At 37.8% G+C, this 17,789-nt stretch overlaps 1 protein-coding gene across 1 annotated transcript in view; it reads right to left on the minus strand.

The window, feature by feature from the left end:
- Nucleotides 1-17,131: 17,131 nt before the first annotated feature.
- Nucleotides 17,132-17,789, minus strand: part of LOC150075446 (uncharacterized) — a 200,192-nt gene continuing 199,534 nt past the window's right edge. The window contains exon 14 of the mRNA XM_090388307.1: nucleotides 17,132-17,627. Coding sequence (XP_090244433.1) covers nucleotides 17,503-17,627 — 125 coding nt within the window. The 3' untranslated portion in view covers nucleotides 17,132-17,502. The remainder of the gene's footprint in view (nucleotides 17,628-17,789) is intronic.

The following is a 17,789-nucleotide window of genomic DNA, read 5'->3' on the forward strand; positions in this document are numbered from 1 at the left end:
TCTTTGCCTCTTCTATTTCTCCGTTTCTTTCTTCTCTATCTCTATTTCTCCGTCTTTTTTCTCTGTTTCTCTTTTTATGTCTTCTTTTTCTCACTCTTTCTATCTCTCTTTGTTTCTTCTCCTTTTTTGCTCTCTGTTTGTCCCTTCTATCTTCTCTCTGTCTGTCTTCTTTCTTCTCTTTTTGTCTATTCTTCTTCTCTCTATTCGTCTTCTTTTTTTTTTTTTTGGCTCTGTGTTCTCTTTGATTATTTCTTCTTCTGTTTTCTCTTCTGCCTTTGACTCTGTTTCTCTTTTGATTCTTTCTTCTATCTCTCTTTCACTTGATGCTTTCTACTCTATATGTCACTATAGAGTGGAAAAACTTAAGGTGGTAGGAAAATCGAAAAAGACCTGGGAGTAATTGTGCAGGCAGATATGAAGTTTTCTGAGCAATGCAGACAGGCTGCCAGGGCAGGTCATGGGGTTTTGTCTATGATATATAGAATTTCGCTAGCAGGGAGAAGGAGGTGATTGTCCCTCTGTATAAGGCAATGGTCAGGCCACGCCTTGAGTACTGCGTACAGGTCTGGAGGCCTCATTTTAGGAAGGATGTAGATTTACTTGAGCGTGTACAGAAAAGGCAACAAGATTGGTTGAGGGGAATGAAGGGATCCTCTTACCAGAGAGGCTAAGTTCTGCAAATTGCAGTGGCTGGAGACTAGGCACCTGCGCGGTGATCTGATTGAGGTGTACAAGGCTTGAATGGGTTCAGCACGCTGAATTCTGATGGGATTCTTCCACTTGTTCAGATTACAAACCTAAGGGGGCATAAATTCAAATTAAGAAAGGACAGATGTAGAATAGATGTGCGGAAATTTTGCCTTTGGCCAGCGGGTGGTTAATTGCTGGAACAAACTTCCATCTGTCGTTGTGGAAGTTGATAGGTTGAATAAATTTAAGGAGGAACTGGACAGGCATTTGGAGGGAATGGTTTGATTTTTTTTTTTTTTTTTTTTTTTTTTTTTTGGCTGATGCTGCATACGCTCATACACGTGCTTTCTTGCATCACATGCTCTATTACTATTACTATTCATTCGCTGTCTCTTCTCTTTTCTCTCTGTGCCTTTCTCTGTTTCTCCTCTTCTTTCTCCTCTCTGTCTCTTCCTCTCCCTTCTATCTTCTCTCTTCTGTTTCTCTCTTCTCTGTTCGCTTTACGTTTCTTGTCTCTCTTCCTTTAGAGAGAGAGGCAAGAAAGAAGCAACAGAGAGAGAGAACTAAACACAGAAAATCTCTGTATTCTCCTCCCTCTCTATTTGTTCTTTCTCCCTCTCTCTCTCTCTCTCTCTCTCTCTGTCCATCTATCTGTGTATCTGTGTGTGTCCTGGGTGTGTTCTGCGTAAGAGCTCTCAAACAGTTTTGGGAAAGTTATCTTGTACAAATTGAAAGACTTACGAAAGCGAGCGAGGGGATGATTTGCTAAGTTATGGAGAAGCACGTGCGTATGGAGCACGCACAATAGCCTAAAATAAAGCCCAATCTGTCTTAATCCCTCGCGGAGATATTAGGGTCGAGCTGATGGTTTTTGCGAGACTGTTGGGGAAAATCAGGAGTGGAGCAAGGCTTCTCGGCGATGTAATTATATCTCGAGGGTCTCCGGTCCTATACGCAGATAAAGACCTCTGGATGTTTTCTAATATCCAAAGAGACCTATAAACTTTGAAGAGGTAAAGGTTGGCGCGCGCGTGCAAATAATAAGAGGGGCAAAAAATATTTCTTTCGCATTATTCGAACTTCTATTGGCGTCCGTATCAGGTTATCGGCGAATTGTATGACGAAACAGCCCCTCCCCCGCATCCGGGTAATGATTCAGAAATAATTGCGTCGCTAATGACTACGGCCAACAACGTTGACATCGCTCGTTCGCAGAAACAGAAAGAATAAAAAAGTGAAATTTGTTGGATGAAAAACAATGAAACTTTCTCTTCCTCGCTGCGCTGCGCACAATTTCAATCGCTCTTTGAGGAGAATTGATCGTTCTCCATTTTTATATGCGATTCGTTTGGGGTGTGTTTGCTTTATGTGTTTTATTTATTTTTTTTTTATTATTAATTAGTTTTAAGAATAAAGAAGATAAAAGTATGATTATTTCGCAATACTTTTTAAGAAAATAATTATAAATGTGGCGATATAAGTCTCTCTCTCTCTTAATATTTACAAGTTTCATAAATGGAACAAAATGGCGATGATGAATGTAGGTAGAGACCGGAAATTAGAAGATATTTTAAAAAAAGGTAACATTTCCACGTAAATAATATGAAACCGGATATTAGAACACTAATTAATAGAGAGAGAGAGAGAGAGAGAGAGAGAGAGAGAATGAAAAATATGGGGGTGAAGAGAGTGAGCGAGGGAGTGAGTGAGTGATGTGAATGAAAAATATCAGAGAAAGAGAATTAAAAATTCTTTCTCTCTCATATTTATCTTTCTCATAGGAGAAAGATAGAAAAATATCAGAGAGAGAATGAAAAATATGACACAGAGAGAGAGAAATGAAAAATTTCAGAGAGAAAAATAAAAAAATATGAGGGAGAGAGAGAGAGAATGAAAAATATCAGAGAGGAGAGAGAGAGAGAGAGAGAGAATTAATATATGACAAAAAAATATCAGAGAGACAGAGAATGAAAAATGAGACACGAAGAGAAAGAGTGAAAAATATGAGAGATACAGAGAGAGAGAATTAAAAATTCTCATATTTATCTTTCTCATAAGAGAAAGAGAGAAAAATATGACAGACAGAGAGAAAACGACAAATTTCAGACAGAAAAAGAGAAAAACTATGAGAGAGAGAAAATGAAAATTATGAGAGAGCGAGAGAGAGAACGAAAATATCAGAGAGAGAGAGAGAGAATGAATATTATAAAAGAGAGAGAGAACGAATATTATGAGAGAGAGAGAGAGAGAGGAGAAGAGGAGAGAGAGAGAGAGAGAGAGAGAATGAAAATATCAAAGAGAGAGAGAGAGAGAGAGAATGAATATTATGGAAGAGAGAGAGAACGAATATTATGAGAGAGAGAGAGAGAATGAAAAATATCAGAGAGAGAGAGAGAATGAAAAATATCAGGAGAGAGAGAGGGGAGAGAGGAGAGGGAGGAGAGAGAGAGAGAGAGGGAGAGAGAGAGAGAGAATGAAAAATATCAAAGAGAGAGAGAGAGGAGAGAGAGAATGAATATTATGGAAGAGAGAGGAGAACGAATATTATGAGAGAGAGAGAGAGAGAGAGAGAGAATGAAAAATATCAAAGAGAGAGAGAGAGAGAGAGAGGAGAGAGAGGAGAGAGAGAGAATGAAAAATATCAGAGAGAGAGAGAGAGAATGAAAAATATCAGAGAGAGAGAGAGAGAATGAAAAATATCAGAGAGAGAGAGAGAGAGAGAGAATGAAAAATATCAAAGAGAGAGAGAGAGAGAGAGAGAGAGAGAGAGAGAGAGAGAGAGAATGAAAAATATCAGAGAGAGAGAGAAGAGAGAGAGAGAGAGAGAATGAAAAATATCAGAGAGAGAGAGAGAGAGAGAGAGAGAATGAAAAATATCAGAGAGAGAGAGAGAGAGAGAATGAAAAATATCAGAGAGAGAGAGAGAGAGAGAGAGAGAGAGAGAATGAAAAATATCAGAGAGAGAGAGAGAGAGAGAGAGAATGAATATTATGGAAGAGAGAGAGAACGAATATTATGAGAGAGAGAGAGAGAGAGAGAGAGAATGAAAAATATCAAAGAGAGAGAGAGAGAGAGAGAGAGAGAGAGAGAGAGAGAGAGAATGAAAAATATCAGAGAGAGAGAGAGAGAATGAAAAATATCAGAGAGAGAGAGAGAGAATGAAAAATATCAGAGAGAGAGAGAGAGAGAGAATGAAAAATATCAAAGAGAGAGAGAGAGAGAGAGAGGAGAGAGAGAGAGAGAGAGAGAGAGAATGAAAAATATCAGAGAGAGAGAGAGAGAGAGAGAGAGAGAGAGAATGAAAAATATCAGAGAGAGAGAGAGAGAGAGAGAGAGAATGAAAAATATCAGAGAGAGAGAGAGAGAGAGAATGAAAAATATCAGAGAGAGAGAGAGAGAGAGAGAGAGAGAGAGAATGAAAAATATCAGAGAGAGAGAGAGAGAGAGAATGAAAAATATCAGAGAGAGAGAGAGAATGAAAAATATCAGAGAGAGAAAGAAAATGAAAAATATCAGAGAGAGAGAGAGAGAGAATGAATATTATGGAAGAGAGAGAGAGAGAGAGAGAGAGAGAGAGAGAGAGAGAGGAGAGAGAGAGAGAGAGAGAGAGAGAATGAAAAATATCAGAGAGAGAGAGAGAGAATGAAATATATCAGAGAGAGAAAGAAAATGAAAAATATCAGAGAGAGAGAGAGAGAGAATGAATATTATGGAAGAGAGAGAGAGAGAGAGAGAGAGAGAGAGAGAGAGAGAGAATGAAAATATCAGAGAGAGAGAGAGAGAATGAAAAATATCAGAGAGAGAAAGAAAATGAAAAATATCAGAGAGAGAGAGAGAGAGAATGAATATTATGGAAGAGAGGAGAGAGAGAGAGAGAGAGGAGAGAGAGAGAGAGAGGAGAGAGAGAGAGAGGAGGAGAGAGAGAGAGAATGAAAATATCAGAGAGAGAGAGAGAGATAAGAGAGAGAGAATGAAAAATATCAGAGCGAGAGAGAGAGAGAATGAATATTATAGAGAGAGATGAGAGAGAGAGAGAGAATGAAAAATATCAGAGCGAGAGAGAGAGAGAGAAAGAGAGGAGAGAAAAAAATATCAGAGCGAGAGAGAGAGAGAGAATGAATATTATAAGAGAGAGAGAGAGAGAGAGAGAGAGAGAGAGAATGAAAAATATCAGAGAGAGAGAGAGAAAGAATGAATATTATAAGAGAGAGAGATAGAAACAGATATTGAAAACACCACAAAGGATGAAAATATGACGGGGGTCAGGGAAAAGCAATGAAAATATGTGAGACTGGAAAGAATGAAAATGGTAAAGTCAGGGAAGAATGAAAATGTGAGAGACAGTAAGGAATGAAAAAATGTAAGAGAGAAAATTAAAAAAAAATTAGAAAATATAAAAACATGATAGAGAGAGAAATAAAAAAAAAGAAAGTTAGTAAGGTAAGAGAGAGAGAGAGAGATCTTTTAATGGAGAAGCAACTACAGAAAACGAAAGAAATGTCTTCATTTTAAAGTGCTGTCTAACATACAAAACCACATTGCTTATAACCAATGTGTTTTTAATATTTCCTCTCTCTCTCTCTCTCTCTCTCTGTATAGGTGTATACACATATAGAGAAATAGGAGAGAGAGAGAGAGAGAGAGAGAGAGAGAGAGGGAGAGGAAATATGGCTAAACCGGCTTCGCAGACTGTCCCACGGATGCAAAATGCAATGAGAACAATCGAGTGACCCACGAAAGCGTGAAAGGCGAATATATTTATCAGCGTTTCGCCTTACGCATCGTACCGTAGTGCGGAAAACGGAATCGTTATTTCAGTCGAACGCTTTCATTTCGGATGGCGGCATCGGATCCGAAAACGAAACTCGAATACGTGCCCCCGCCCCACCCACTCAATTTCCTTCGAAAAAGCGATTTAGAAAAATAAAAAAAAGGTTCATTTGCGTGCCAAAGAAATTGTCCTCTTCTTTCTTTCTACGTAGGCAAATTGTTTTTTTTTTTTTTTCTTTCCTTCTTTCCAAAAACACGCGGATAGCGTACCAACAATTTAACGAAATAATGTCGATACACGCTTTACAATTACTTCCATCTCTTCCCTCACAAGCCATTGTGGAAGCAGACTGCAGCGCCCTCTCATATTTCTCTCTCTCGCAAAATGAATAAAAATATTTCTAAATTTGAAGGAAATAATTCGATCACGTACAGCGCCCCCTCAATTCTCCTCATATATTTCTCTCTCGGAAAATTAATAAAGATTTCTATTTTCGAAGGAAATAATTCGATCACGTGCAGCGCCCCCTCAGTTTTCCACATATTTTGCTCTCTCGGAAAATTAATAAATATTTCTATTTTCGAAGGAAGTAATTCGATCGCGTGCAGCGCCCCCTCAGTTTTCTTCATATTTTTCTCTCTCTCAGAAAATTAATAAATATTTGTATTTTCGAAGGAAAATTCGATCACGTGCCCTCTTTAACAGTCTCGATACTCCTTCCGTGTAATATTTATAAGTATAATCGGATCTGCATGAATTTTAAGTTTAAGTGAATATTCTTTAGGTAAAGTAATTGAATTTAACAATTTGAAATTAAATAAATTTCTTAACAAAACGTCGGTTTTGTTTGTTCGAAACCGATAGAAATGATTAAGAACAATGAACGCTTTGGAAAAAATTGTTTATTTTTACTTCAGAACAAATTATTCTTTACGGTGTCTTGATAATTTAATAATCCTCGCTAGATTATCTCGCGTTTCCACCTCTTACTTTACTTATCATAGATTTCCGTCGAGACCCTTATTTACGTAGAAAAATAAATGAATAAACGAAATGATATTTATGCAAATAATCCCAGTTTTTTTTCTGTAAATAGATTTTTCTATGCTTGTTTACAGTACACGAACTTGTTCCTAATGGGAGAGATGAATTTGAATATTGAAATTATTCTTTGCGATGGTGATAGAGAGAGAGAAAGAAGGTAAGGAAGAGATACACCGAGTTGACTTTGCATTAGCAACACCTACCTAATACCTTGTGGGACTACCTTTTGCCAGCAATACAACCCGTACACGTGTTAGCATGGACTCCACAATGTGTTCTGTAGTAGTGCTGCGCATGCATTGCACAATGTGGCTAGTAATGCCCGTCCATTGTCAGGTGGATGGTCGTGGCACTGAATACCCATTTCCAGTAAGTCCCAAATATTCTCACTTGGTTTGAGATAGACGCTGGAGTTGTCTGTATGTATTGTCATCATGAAGGGGTGTGCTTTGTTAGTGACAATAGAAAGGCAGGTGTTCCCATCGAGCCCTTCATTAACGGTGATCAGAGGATCCAGGCAGATTGCAGAAGCAGGCCCTAAACGATAACAGCACCGCCTCCAGACTGCCAAACCCAACAGTGCATCCAGATGCTATGGTTTCATGTTGCTTCCCCCAAATGTGGTTACGCCCGTCATCATTATAGAGTTGGAAACGTATTCATCAGACTAGGTGATAGATTTCCACATGTCGGTGGTTCAGTGTTCGTGCTGACATGTCCAAGGCACAGTTACTTGTATTTCTCAGTGAGAATGGGTATCAGTGATGGCCGTCGACTGCCATAGCCTATACGAGCTAATGTCCATTGGATAGTCCATGTGGATTGATCTTGCTATTCCTACGCTTTACTAGGTGGTTAGCTGGGCCACTGTGCTGCATGGCTGCTGTGTCACGAAACGAGACACATGAAGCTCACCACGGGCGTCGACTACACGTGGCTGTCCCAGGTTTGACCTTTCATTCAATCGCTGTTGACCCAATCACGGTACACTTGTGCTTTGATAGAACGGTAGCGCTTAAATAAAACTGTCTTTAGCCGCCCAAGAGCTATCTTATTTGTCCATGTTGTTATTGTTGTAAGGTTTCAGGAGCATCAATGACTAAAGCCATATTGCTCTGTGTATATTATCCATAAATTGTGTTTGTTCTGTGGTTGATTTTCTGTTTGGTGGATGAAAAACCCGAGGGTTCTGGAGAAAAAACCACGCTACCCTCACCTGAGACCAACTAATTCAGCCACGTTGTGAAAAAGGCCAACAAAAATTCCTCCCGTCATCGAGGGACTCGAACTCAGGTCTTTTCCACCCGGTCTGGGGAGGACGACGATTCTGTCTACTTTGTCCATGTGTAAAGGCAAGTGTATATTAATAGTAGCAAATGCTGCAATAAAGCAAACTTATATAGAGCATCAGCCAAAAAAAAAAAAAAAAAGCATCTTCTGTCCATCCCATCCAATAGGTTGAAAGATCTCGACTCTGGATATCATCCGTTCCTGACTTCAAGCCTTCACCAGTCAACTCAATTTAGATAGATAGAGAGAACAAAGAAAGAGAATAGTACTCACAGAAAAAAAAAATCGAAAGAGAGAGAATTAAATATTCATAAAGAAAATGAAGGCAGAATAAGTCATAAAACAGAGAAAGAAAGTGAAAGGAAAAGAGAGAAAGAATAAGACACGCACACAGAAATTGAAGATGGGATAAATCAACAACTGGGAGAAATAGAGAGAGAATAAAATGAAAGCAGAAAATGAAGATGAATAATCAAAGATAGATAAATAAAGAGAGAGAATGAAATATGCATATAGACATTGAAGATGGAATCAATAACGATAAATAGAGAAAGAAAGAATAAAATATGCACATAGAAACTGAAGATAGAATAAATCAAAGAGAGAGAATGGTGAAGAGGCCATCCGTTAGCCGAGATAAGGGAAAATCAAAAAACAACAAAACAAAAAAATAAAATAAAATAAATCGGACGTTGAAAGCTTCGGGGAATTAAAAGCATACGAATAACTAGCATCAGGGCCGGTACGTCCGCCACTCGTCAGTGCCTGATTGAAAAGGCAGCAGCGAACAGCACGAAGCATGTTAGGATAAGGAGCTTATGGTTTTAGAAGTGAAGCTAACTGCCATCTACTTTTAAACTTAGTAATGCTGCAAAATGTTTTTCGAAAAGGGGATTCTTTTAGCGGTATTAAGTCCGCAAGAAACCGTATCGGAATAAGCATTTAACATGACAGCTGGCGCAGTACCTCACAGCACCCACTGCTTCTTCTTACACTCCTTTCTTACTCATATTTTTCCTCGAATTATTCATTAAATTTTCGAAGAATTCTGGGAAAAAAATCACCCGCTATTAATTATCCTCATTCTTAAAGGAAGACAGTCAGCATTTACCACAACGGTAATTAAAAGTGCTTCGACTAAGTAAAAGAACACTCGAAAGTAGTTATGAAAGAGCAGACGAACATATCGAGAAACAAAAAGTTTGAAATAATAATTCATAACTTGCAGATAAAAGCCAACAATAGACACCTACTGAGGATTTAGAACAAACGCTACTTTACTCCGCGCTTTGAAACAATAGAATACGCAATATCCGACTATAAATAGAACGGAAATTCCAGTTGCAGACGTAATTAACAATTGATCGTCTGCTGTGGCATTTCTGCCAAATAGAATTACAGATGTTAGTAGCAAACGATCAAGCGCTCACAATTAAACTGAAAATATATCCGACATGAAACATATAACGATGAGTTCAAAGCGCCAAACGATTAAGTGCTAACAATTAAATTTGAAAATAGGTCGCGCAACAATGAGTGTGACGTCAAACAGAAACTCGAAGTAGGCTTAACTAGTTGTTGTAGTGTTTTTAAATTCCATTATTCGACTCTGATGATTGTTTTAATAAATTCTTGAAGTTTTTTTAAGCATAAATATTTAGTTTATTATCCTGCCTTCAGTTTATTATCCAACGTCGGTTTATTATCCAAATCTGTTGTAATATTTTGCTATCGTTTGGTTTGTACACTATTAAGCAGCTGGTTTTTATGATTGTTTATTAATGTTTGGATTTGTAAATCAAAACTTAAGGTGTGTGGAGTTTCCGATATCATTTTCTTCTCCTTTTAAGCACTTTAATTTCGCATAAATGCTTTATTTTCTTGCGATAACAAGATTAATGGTTGGATTTGATTAATGGCTAAAAACATGTGCTCAAGACTTGGCACTTGTTTAGAGAGCGGAAGAAAAATGAATGAAATTGTTATTAGAATAACGAGATACACTCCCAACTTGTGAATAAAAGTAATGGAATTCAGTGCATTGTGAGGAGGGGACCCTAATAACATTGGACGTTTGCAGTTAGCGGACCGAAGTCCTTTCAGTATTACGATAATTGATAATTCAAAATTTTCATCTCATACCATCAAAAGACGTAACGTTTTTTAAATGCTTCACCAGCAATCGATTTTGTGTACACGTACCAGGACTCTTGCAGATATTGAACAAACAATAAGACTACTGTTTATTTTTATTTTTTAGAATAACTACTCTGTAATTAATGGCAAAATGATTGTAAAAATCGCTGGAGAAAATTATTTTTTGTCTTAATGAGTGCCTATCCTTATCTGTTTTGGGATGAAAAACCAGATTCTGAGAGGAAAAGGTACGTGGTATCTCTCGATCAAGCATGTTATTTTGCAGGATGAAAATCACTCTGTAGACGGTAGACACCATCTAGCCCTGGGCCATAACAAATATCTCTCAGTGATCCATTTTTAGGCTAATGGACACATATTTCGGATGTTTCTCCACGTGTCCAGTTATATTAAGGGAGGCAGCGAAGGACGTAAGCAAACATTAGCCATAATTATGAGATTACCCTTGGATTCTGGGGAAGTCCCCGTGGATTGGGAGTGTAGAATTTATCCATAATTCAGAAAGGTCAAAGGGTACACAAATAATTACTGACCAGTTAGTTTAAATTCTGTTCTGGGGAAAATAATGGAGCACTGGTTAAAGAAGTAATGCAGGACCATCTAGACAAGACTGCAGTTATACAGTAGTTCAGATAGCATTGGTTTGTTAACGAAAGGGGAAGTTTTGTCTTACCAATTTGATTGGATACTATGATGTGGTGACAAAGGAATTGATGCAAAATATAATTTTTATAACACATACTTGGATTTCAGGAAAGTTTTTGATACTGTTGCACATGGAAGATTACTGCACAAATTTAGAGCACTGTAGCATTAAGGGCAAGTTGCTGCTATGGATAAAGGAATGGTTAAGTGTGGGAAGACAGAGAGTGGTAGTCGATGGATAGATTGGATCTATTGTTGTTTACTATATTTATCAATGATATTGATGAAGGCGTATCAGACTTAATGTCCAAGTTTGCAGATGATACAAAGGGTGGCAGGATGGTTAATGACAGGAATAAAGGCATGCTACTGCAACAGATCTAGAAGAGTTAGGCAAATGGGCTGAGAAATAGCAAATGAAGTTTAACATTGACAAATGCAAAGTACTGCATATGGCTAGCAGCATCCCCAGAGTAACATATCAACTGTGTGGTACTACACTGACAGTGGTAGAGAGTGAAACTGACCTTGGGGTAATTGTGAGGTCAGATATGAAGTTTTTGAGAAGTATAGACAGGCTACCAAGACAGGAATTTTTCCAGCAGTGATAAGGAAGTAAATATCCTGTTGTATAAAGAAATGGTCAGGCCACGCCTTGAGTACTGCACACAGGTCTGAAGGCCTAATTTTAGGAAGGATGTAGAGCTGTTAGAACGAGTACAGAGAAAGGTAACAAGAATGGAACAAAGGGGTGATCTTACCAAGAAAAGCTTCAGTTCTGCAAATTGCAGTTTAGAGATTAGGCACCTGCGAGGTGATCTGATTGAGGTGTTTAAGGCTTTGAATGAATTGAGAAAGCTCAATGCTGATGAGATTGTTCTTCTTGCTCAGACTACACATATGAGGGGGTACAAATTCAAATCGGTGAAGGACGGTTGTAGAATAAATGTGCGAACGTTTGCCTTTAGCCAGCGGATGGTTGATTGCTGGAACAAACTTCCTTCTGTCGTTGTTAAAGTTGATAACTTAAATAAATTCAAGGAAGAACTAGACAAACAATTGGAGGGAATGAATAGGTGAAATGGGAGGTGTCATGTTTTTTATTTATTAATTTTTCTTATAGCTGATGTACAAACGTGCTTTCTTGCACCATTTCCCACTACTAATGTTAGTCTTTTACACTCACTAGCCAAAAAATTATTAAGGTTTTGTAATTGGCGTCAACAGGTAATTAAACGTCCAGTAAGAAAATGTCACTTGTGAAGTGGTATGATCATAATACAGCAGCTGTCAAAAAGGTGGCCCTACGATATATTGAATAAAGGTTTCTAATTTTTTGTCTAGTGAGTGTATTACGTTCGAAATTCTTTACTGTCCAAGGCACTTCCCAAAAGTACAAGAATATATTTAACAACGACTTGTTATTCCAAGTCCAGCGGTTCTATCGCCATTGGAATCATTGGAACAAGGGCCGAGCAATAGAACGGGGAAACAGGGGAACAAAATTTAGATTTAAATATTTGAGCGAATAATGTACAGGGCTTGTTTGGATGAAAAGGTATAGTATTCCGAGAATTGTGAATCACTCTAAGATTACGAGTGGCCCATCGTCTTCTTACTTCAATCACGTGCCATCTATTGAATTTCCATAAAACTAATCAGTTAATTTAAAACGTACATCTCTAATTAAAACAAAGTAATGGAAAATTGTCTTAATTACTCATTTAGGGATATAAAAATACGAAGGAAATTCAAATCCCAATTTCATTAGAAGTTCCCGAAAGATGAAAGTGCACTACACTAACCACATCAGCCATCTTCTTTCTCTTTCCTTCAGATTTTCTCAATGGAAAATCATTTATAAAACCATTTTCAGCGATAGAACCATTCCAAAAACCATTCTAGATCGCTTATAGAATCATTTTTCTTTCACTGTGAACATGGAACGAGACTTGTGAAAGGAAACAGTTCTTAAAGCCTGGAATCAATAACACTGACTCCTAATCTCTCTCTCCCTCTCTCTCTCTCTAGTTTTCAGTAACTACCTGAGAACTGTCTAATGTCAAAAAGAAGGGATGATAACCTTTTCATACAGCTAGAATATACGAACGAAATCCCTTACAACAGAAGTTGTTGGAGAACAATTTTCTCCCCCTTAAGAACGTACATTCCAAAATGGCCGTCCATCGTTAAAACTCGAAAAAAATAAATAAATAAAATTCTTCCTTTCAATTTTACTGATTTGTCTTTTTCCCCTAAACAAATATCTACGGTGGCATTGCATTGAAACTTAATTACATTTGCATTTCTTTGTTAACTTTCCAAATACCTATAATCTTACAGAGGACATTTACCCTAGAGGTTATTCGACAAGATCCATTCTGCCGAACAAGATTTAAATAACTCATCTGATAGACCCAATAAAAGATGTACGTATTGCCTATAGGGATGAAAAAGATAAGACTTTTTATTTGTCCCCCCCACCCTCAACTTCCCACCCATTCCTTCATTTGAATACTTCTTGGAAAATCAAAAGATGAATTCTCGTTAAGCAAAAGAAAGAAAAAAAAAAAGAAAAAGAAAACATCTGCCCTCAGGGAAATCTTGTTGAAGGAAAGAACACTTTGATCTGATGACATCAAAATACACATTCTTAAGAACAAAATAGAATTCTTAAGAAAAACACAAAAGAAATGTTTTCTTTATGTAACAAAAATAAATAATTAAATACTGGATATTAAATGTTTTCTGGAGATTGTCTCCATCTTATTATATAGGCCTACAAACAAACACCTCGCTGAGGGGCTTCAGTAAACTGGCGTTGAAAACCGCGAGCCGATCAAGAACGCATTTTTCTTGATCTGCTAATATTTTTAGCATCCCCTTGAGCATCGGGAGGCAGCAAGAAGAGAAGATGATGCCGAAGACAAGGCCTATCAAAGAACAAAAAAAAACTGAAAGTCACAGCGAGAGAAGAAACAAATGGAGGCTGTCAGTTGAGAACTCAAGGGTGATGTCTGTGTGCTACGGAGTGATATATGATGACCTTTGTCGACTCCCACGTGCCACATTCATCATCACCGCTTTGCTTAACTTTCACTAAGAAAAATGAACGAGAGCCTGCCTTGATTTAACAGCAGTTATGAAAGATGGACTTAAAGGTAATATTAATTATTATTCCTTACTATATATGTGCTACTTTCTCTCTCTCTCTTGATTCACTGCGATTTTCTTTAATGTTCAATATCGAACTTTTTTCATTAATCATGTAATCTTGAATGGTGTCGCCATCTTTAAAAGATAGTGTATGGTGATCAACACATTTCAAGATTGGTGCATGTATTAGTTAAATATTGCTGTTAAACACGAATCTATTTCTAACATCCCTGACCTCTGAAAACTAAAAAAACAGGTCTCCTCTCCCAAAACCCTTTTGCCTTGGTTTTCCCTCCCAAAACATCTCTTTTGGGAGAGGAATCCATGCTTTTGTATTAGAGAAAGGTCGTATAAAGCATGTATGCAACTTTTACTTCTTTCTGCAGTTAACTTACTTTTCAAACAGCCCTTGTAAACACACGTTGTAAAGATGGAGCACGCTCTCCACCTTTACAACGAGTTATCTGGTTATTGTACTACTAACATATCTCAAAAGAGGGTCACAGTATCATTTATTTATTGGATTTTCTTTTTGTTTATCGATGTTAAAACGAACAGAGTTGCTCTTATTATCAAGTTTAGTCTGGATGAACAACTACAAACTTTTCGCTGAATTTCTACGAAAAGAAAAGAAGATTCAAGTATAATTAGTAGGTGAAGTTCTACTGACGATCTAAAGATTCGGTTATGGTTTTTCAAACATTTTCAAGTGGAGCTATTTATTTATTTTATAAAAATCAAGTTTGGGTTATTTTCTGAATTTCCACTTGATGATATTGGAAAGTCGGTTACCAAAATATAAAATTTGTGTCCAAGTTTGCTGATGCCTGAATCTTTTGAGAGATGTTGGTATTAACGTGCCCAAGTTCATTAAATCACTTCGACCATGAAACATTCTTTACAAAAAAATACTCAAACAAACACGTGCACATCAGAAAGTGTAGGTATTAATGGTAAAGTGTACACTGAAATATAGATCAGTCCAAAAAAATAGAAACGTATATTCTAATATCAAAACCCTCAAGCTTAAAATGAATTGACTTTTTTTTTTCGTTTGTAATTGGATATTTTGGACCTTCTCTCCAAATATCTGTCATTTGTAATTGCTGTTGTATAAATATTAATACCAGTTCCTTTTAACTGTGGAATTGTTCCCATAGAAGATCTGAGTCCTGCTGTTGTAGGCGTAGTCAGATTCGTGTAATCCTATTAGGTGTTGGGTTGCTTTCTGAGCTTGCTTTTCTGTTTAGATACACTGCTCGACAAAATTAACAGAACAAAATGTTTCCCATGGATATTTTATTGTGAACAATGTCGCAGAAGGCGAATATTTGATGGCATCCTGGCATACAAATTTCGAATATCTAATAGAAATCGATCAACCACCTCACAGAACTGCTTATGATTATAAGCAGTTCTGTGACTTAATATTTATGACTATAAAAACACGGTTTGGGACCACACCACTTCATTCCCGTTTTTTGGCTTGATCAGTGGGAGAGCCACATCTCCAGTACTCAGGATGGCAAGTCATCGTCTTTTAGATCATTCTTTGAGATGGCGTGGGCCATTGGACGACTTGGAGCTGGGCAGTCGCAGGCGGAGGTGGCACGTTGGCTTAATGTGTTGTCTCGGCAGCTATTTCAGGAAAGAGGGACCATTACAAGAAGAGCTGGCCAAAGTCGCCCAACGGCTACGTCAACCAGAACAGCAAGACGGAGCCCTATGATATCCTGCCATAAATTTTCTCTTGAGGTTGCTGCGGCCACAGGTGGAAATTTCCAATCGGACTGTGTTAAGAAGGCTCAATTGAAGTGGACTCTACGCAAGGAAGCCAGGGATTTGTGTCCCATTAACCGCAAAGCCCTGACAACCAGGGTACGGTTCTGTTCTCAGATGAGTTCCGTTTTGAACTATAAAACATATTCTACACGTTATTTCATCTGGAGACGAGGAATATGGTACCATCTCTCTAATATCAGAGAAAGGGACACTTACGTTGGAGGTGGTACTGTCGTGCGGGGCGGAATAATGGTCAACGGCCGCATCAATCTGCATGTTTTGGATAAGGGTACCGTAAGTGCGCAGAGGTACCGAGAACAGATCCTCGAACCCTATGTACTTTTTAGGGGTGCGGTTGGCCCAGATTTTCTTTCCATGCACGACGCCAATGCACATAGAGCTCATTGTGTTGGAGGAATATCTTGAGACTGAAGATATCTAACGACTGCCGTGACCAGCCCAATCACCAGACTTAAATCGAATCGAACATGTGTGAGATGCCCTTGGGCTTCGCATTGCACGCCGACAGCCAGTTCCTCAATCACTTGGTCTACGCTGGTGGAAGAATAAGATTTGTCGCCACAGAATCTTACAGATCCCTTATATCGAACATAGTTCACCGCTCTCAGGTCTGTTTAGACGTTGAGGGGATCATACGTCGTACTGAGGTCATGTGACCATATTCGCGACCATCAACCTCTGTACTGTGATATTTTTGGTAATTGCTATACAATATATATTTTTTTACCCTATAAATGTCCCTTATACTTGTCCGAAGTTTCTCGCTGATTCCTCATTTCATCGTTATTCTTTGGTACACTACCATACTAAATTTTATCCCCCTTCATTGCAAGCTGCATGAGTTACATCACCTTTTCTAAGTGTTCTGTTAATTTGTGGGGCAGTGTAGCAATCCTAGTATAATGTAGGTTCTCATATCTACTTGGCAGGCGTACTTTTAGTAATGTAGTAAATATTTAATGATAAACTGATGAAGGCCATGGGCAGTTTTATGAGAGGAAGTCGATCCTCTTCGGGAAGGACCCCCATAAAAAATTATCCAACTTAGAATCTCCATATAGCGTTGTTCCATGTTGGTATCTGATGACCACTGAGTGGCCACTTAATTAGGTACACCTAAATAGTGAATTAATCCCTGTATACCCTAAAAATGCCCAATTCGTCTTAACATGGACTCAACAATGTCTGGAAATCATCAGTGTATATATGAGTAGAAAAAAAAAAAGTGCATATACGTGTACTGCTTTTGAAAGTGAAGCATTCCATGAAAAACAATTAAAAAATCAATTCTCACCCAAATCTTTTGTTTTAGCAGACATTTTAATAGCAAACTTTTGCCAGCTGTCTCTTTTTAATATGAAAACCAACGGAATCGGCAGACTCTTCCTATACAGAATTTCAAGTGAAATTTAATTCAAACAGTGCCATCTATGCAAACATGTTGTTAACAACATTTCTGGCCAGAATATATCGTACACATTGTGTCAGAAAGCTGCAGTGAAGAAATTTTATATTATTATTATTTATTATTAATTTATTTTATTTTTTATTTTTATTTTTAGACGTTTATCCAACTGGCGTCTTTATGTTTTACATCTTTCTGGTTTCTTATGCTCCTTCGTGTTCGATCGAATCCTCGAGTTACGAAGGCTTTCTTTTTCTAAGTCTTGCGATGCGGCTGCGTTTGGAACTTGAAACTCGTCTGTCAGGGGTGGGTCGAGGGTGACAGCGAGAAGTGGTCCAGAGAGAGAGAAAGACAGAGAGAAAATATATATAAGAAGAAAGAAAGGTAGTAAATAATTGATAGAATATGGGTGGGAGAAGTAGGCAGAAAACTGATAGAAGGATAAATATAGACTGACAGATGGTTTACATACTCAAAGTCCGTACCTTCTTCAATAAAAATGTGCAAATTGATGGGCAAGTGAGCAAAATCACGGCGCGTGTCACCGTAGACAATAAACAGCAGGAAACAAAAAACACAACAACACGTTAATGAATAACAACTTGAGCACACTGGTCCAAAGGATGATATGGCGATCGGCGACTCCATCAATGTCCCCACACACACCTAAAGCAAAACAAAATAACGAATTAACAAAAAAAAAAGACATTGAAATTTGAATTTGTTGCTTAATTGCCAAAAAGAATGATAAAAAGACATTGAAATTATATTGGTTGTATAATTGGCCAAAAAGGTTAAAAAAGAGACATTGGAATTTACAATTTGGTT

Source organism: Mastigoproctus giganteus, chromosome 14 (genome assembly GCF_048544385.1).
Source record: "Mastigoproctus giganteus isolate SK-2022 chromosome 14, ASM4854438v1, whole genome shotgun sequence".
NCBI lineage: Eukaryota > Metazoa > Arthropoda > Arachnida > Uropygi > Thelyphonidae > Mastigoproctus > Mastigoproctus giganteus.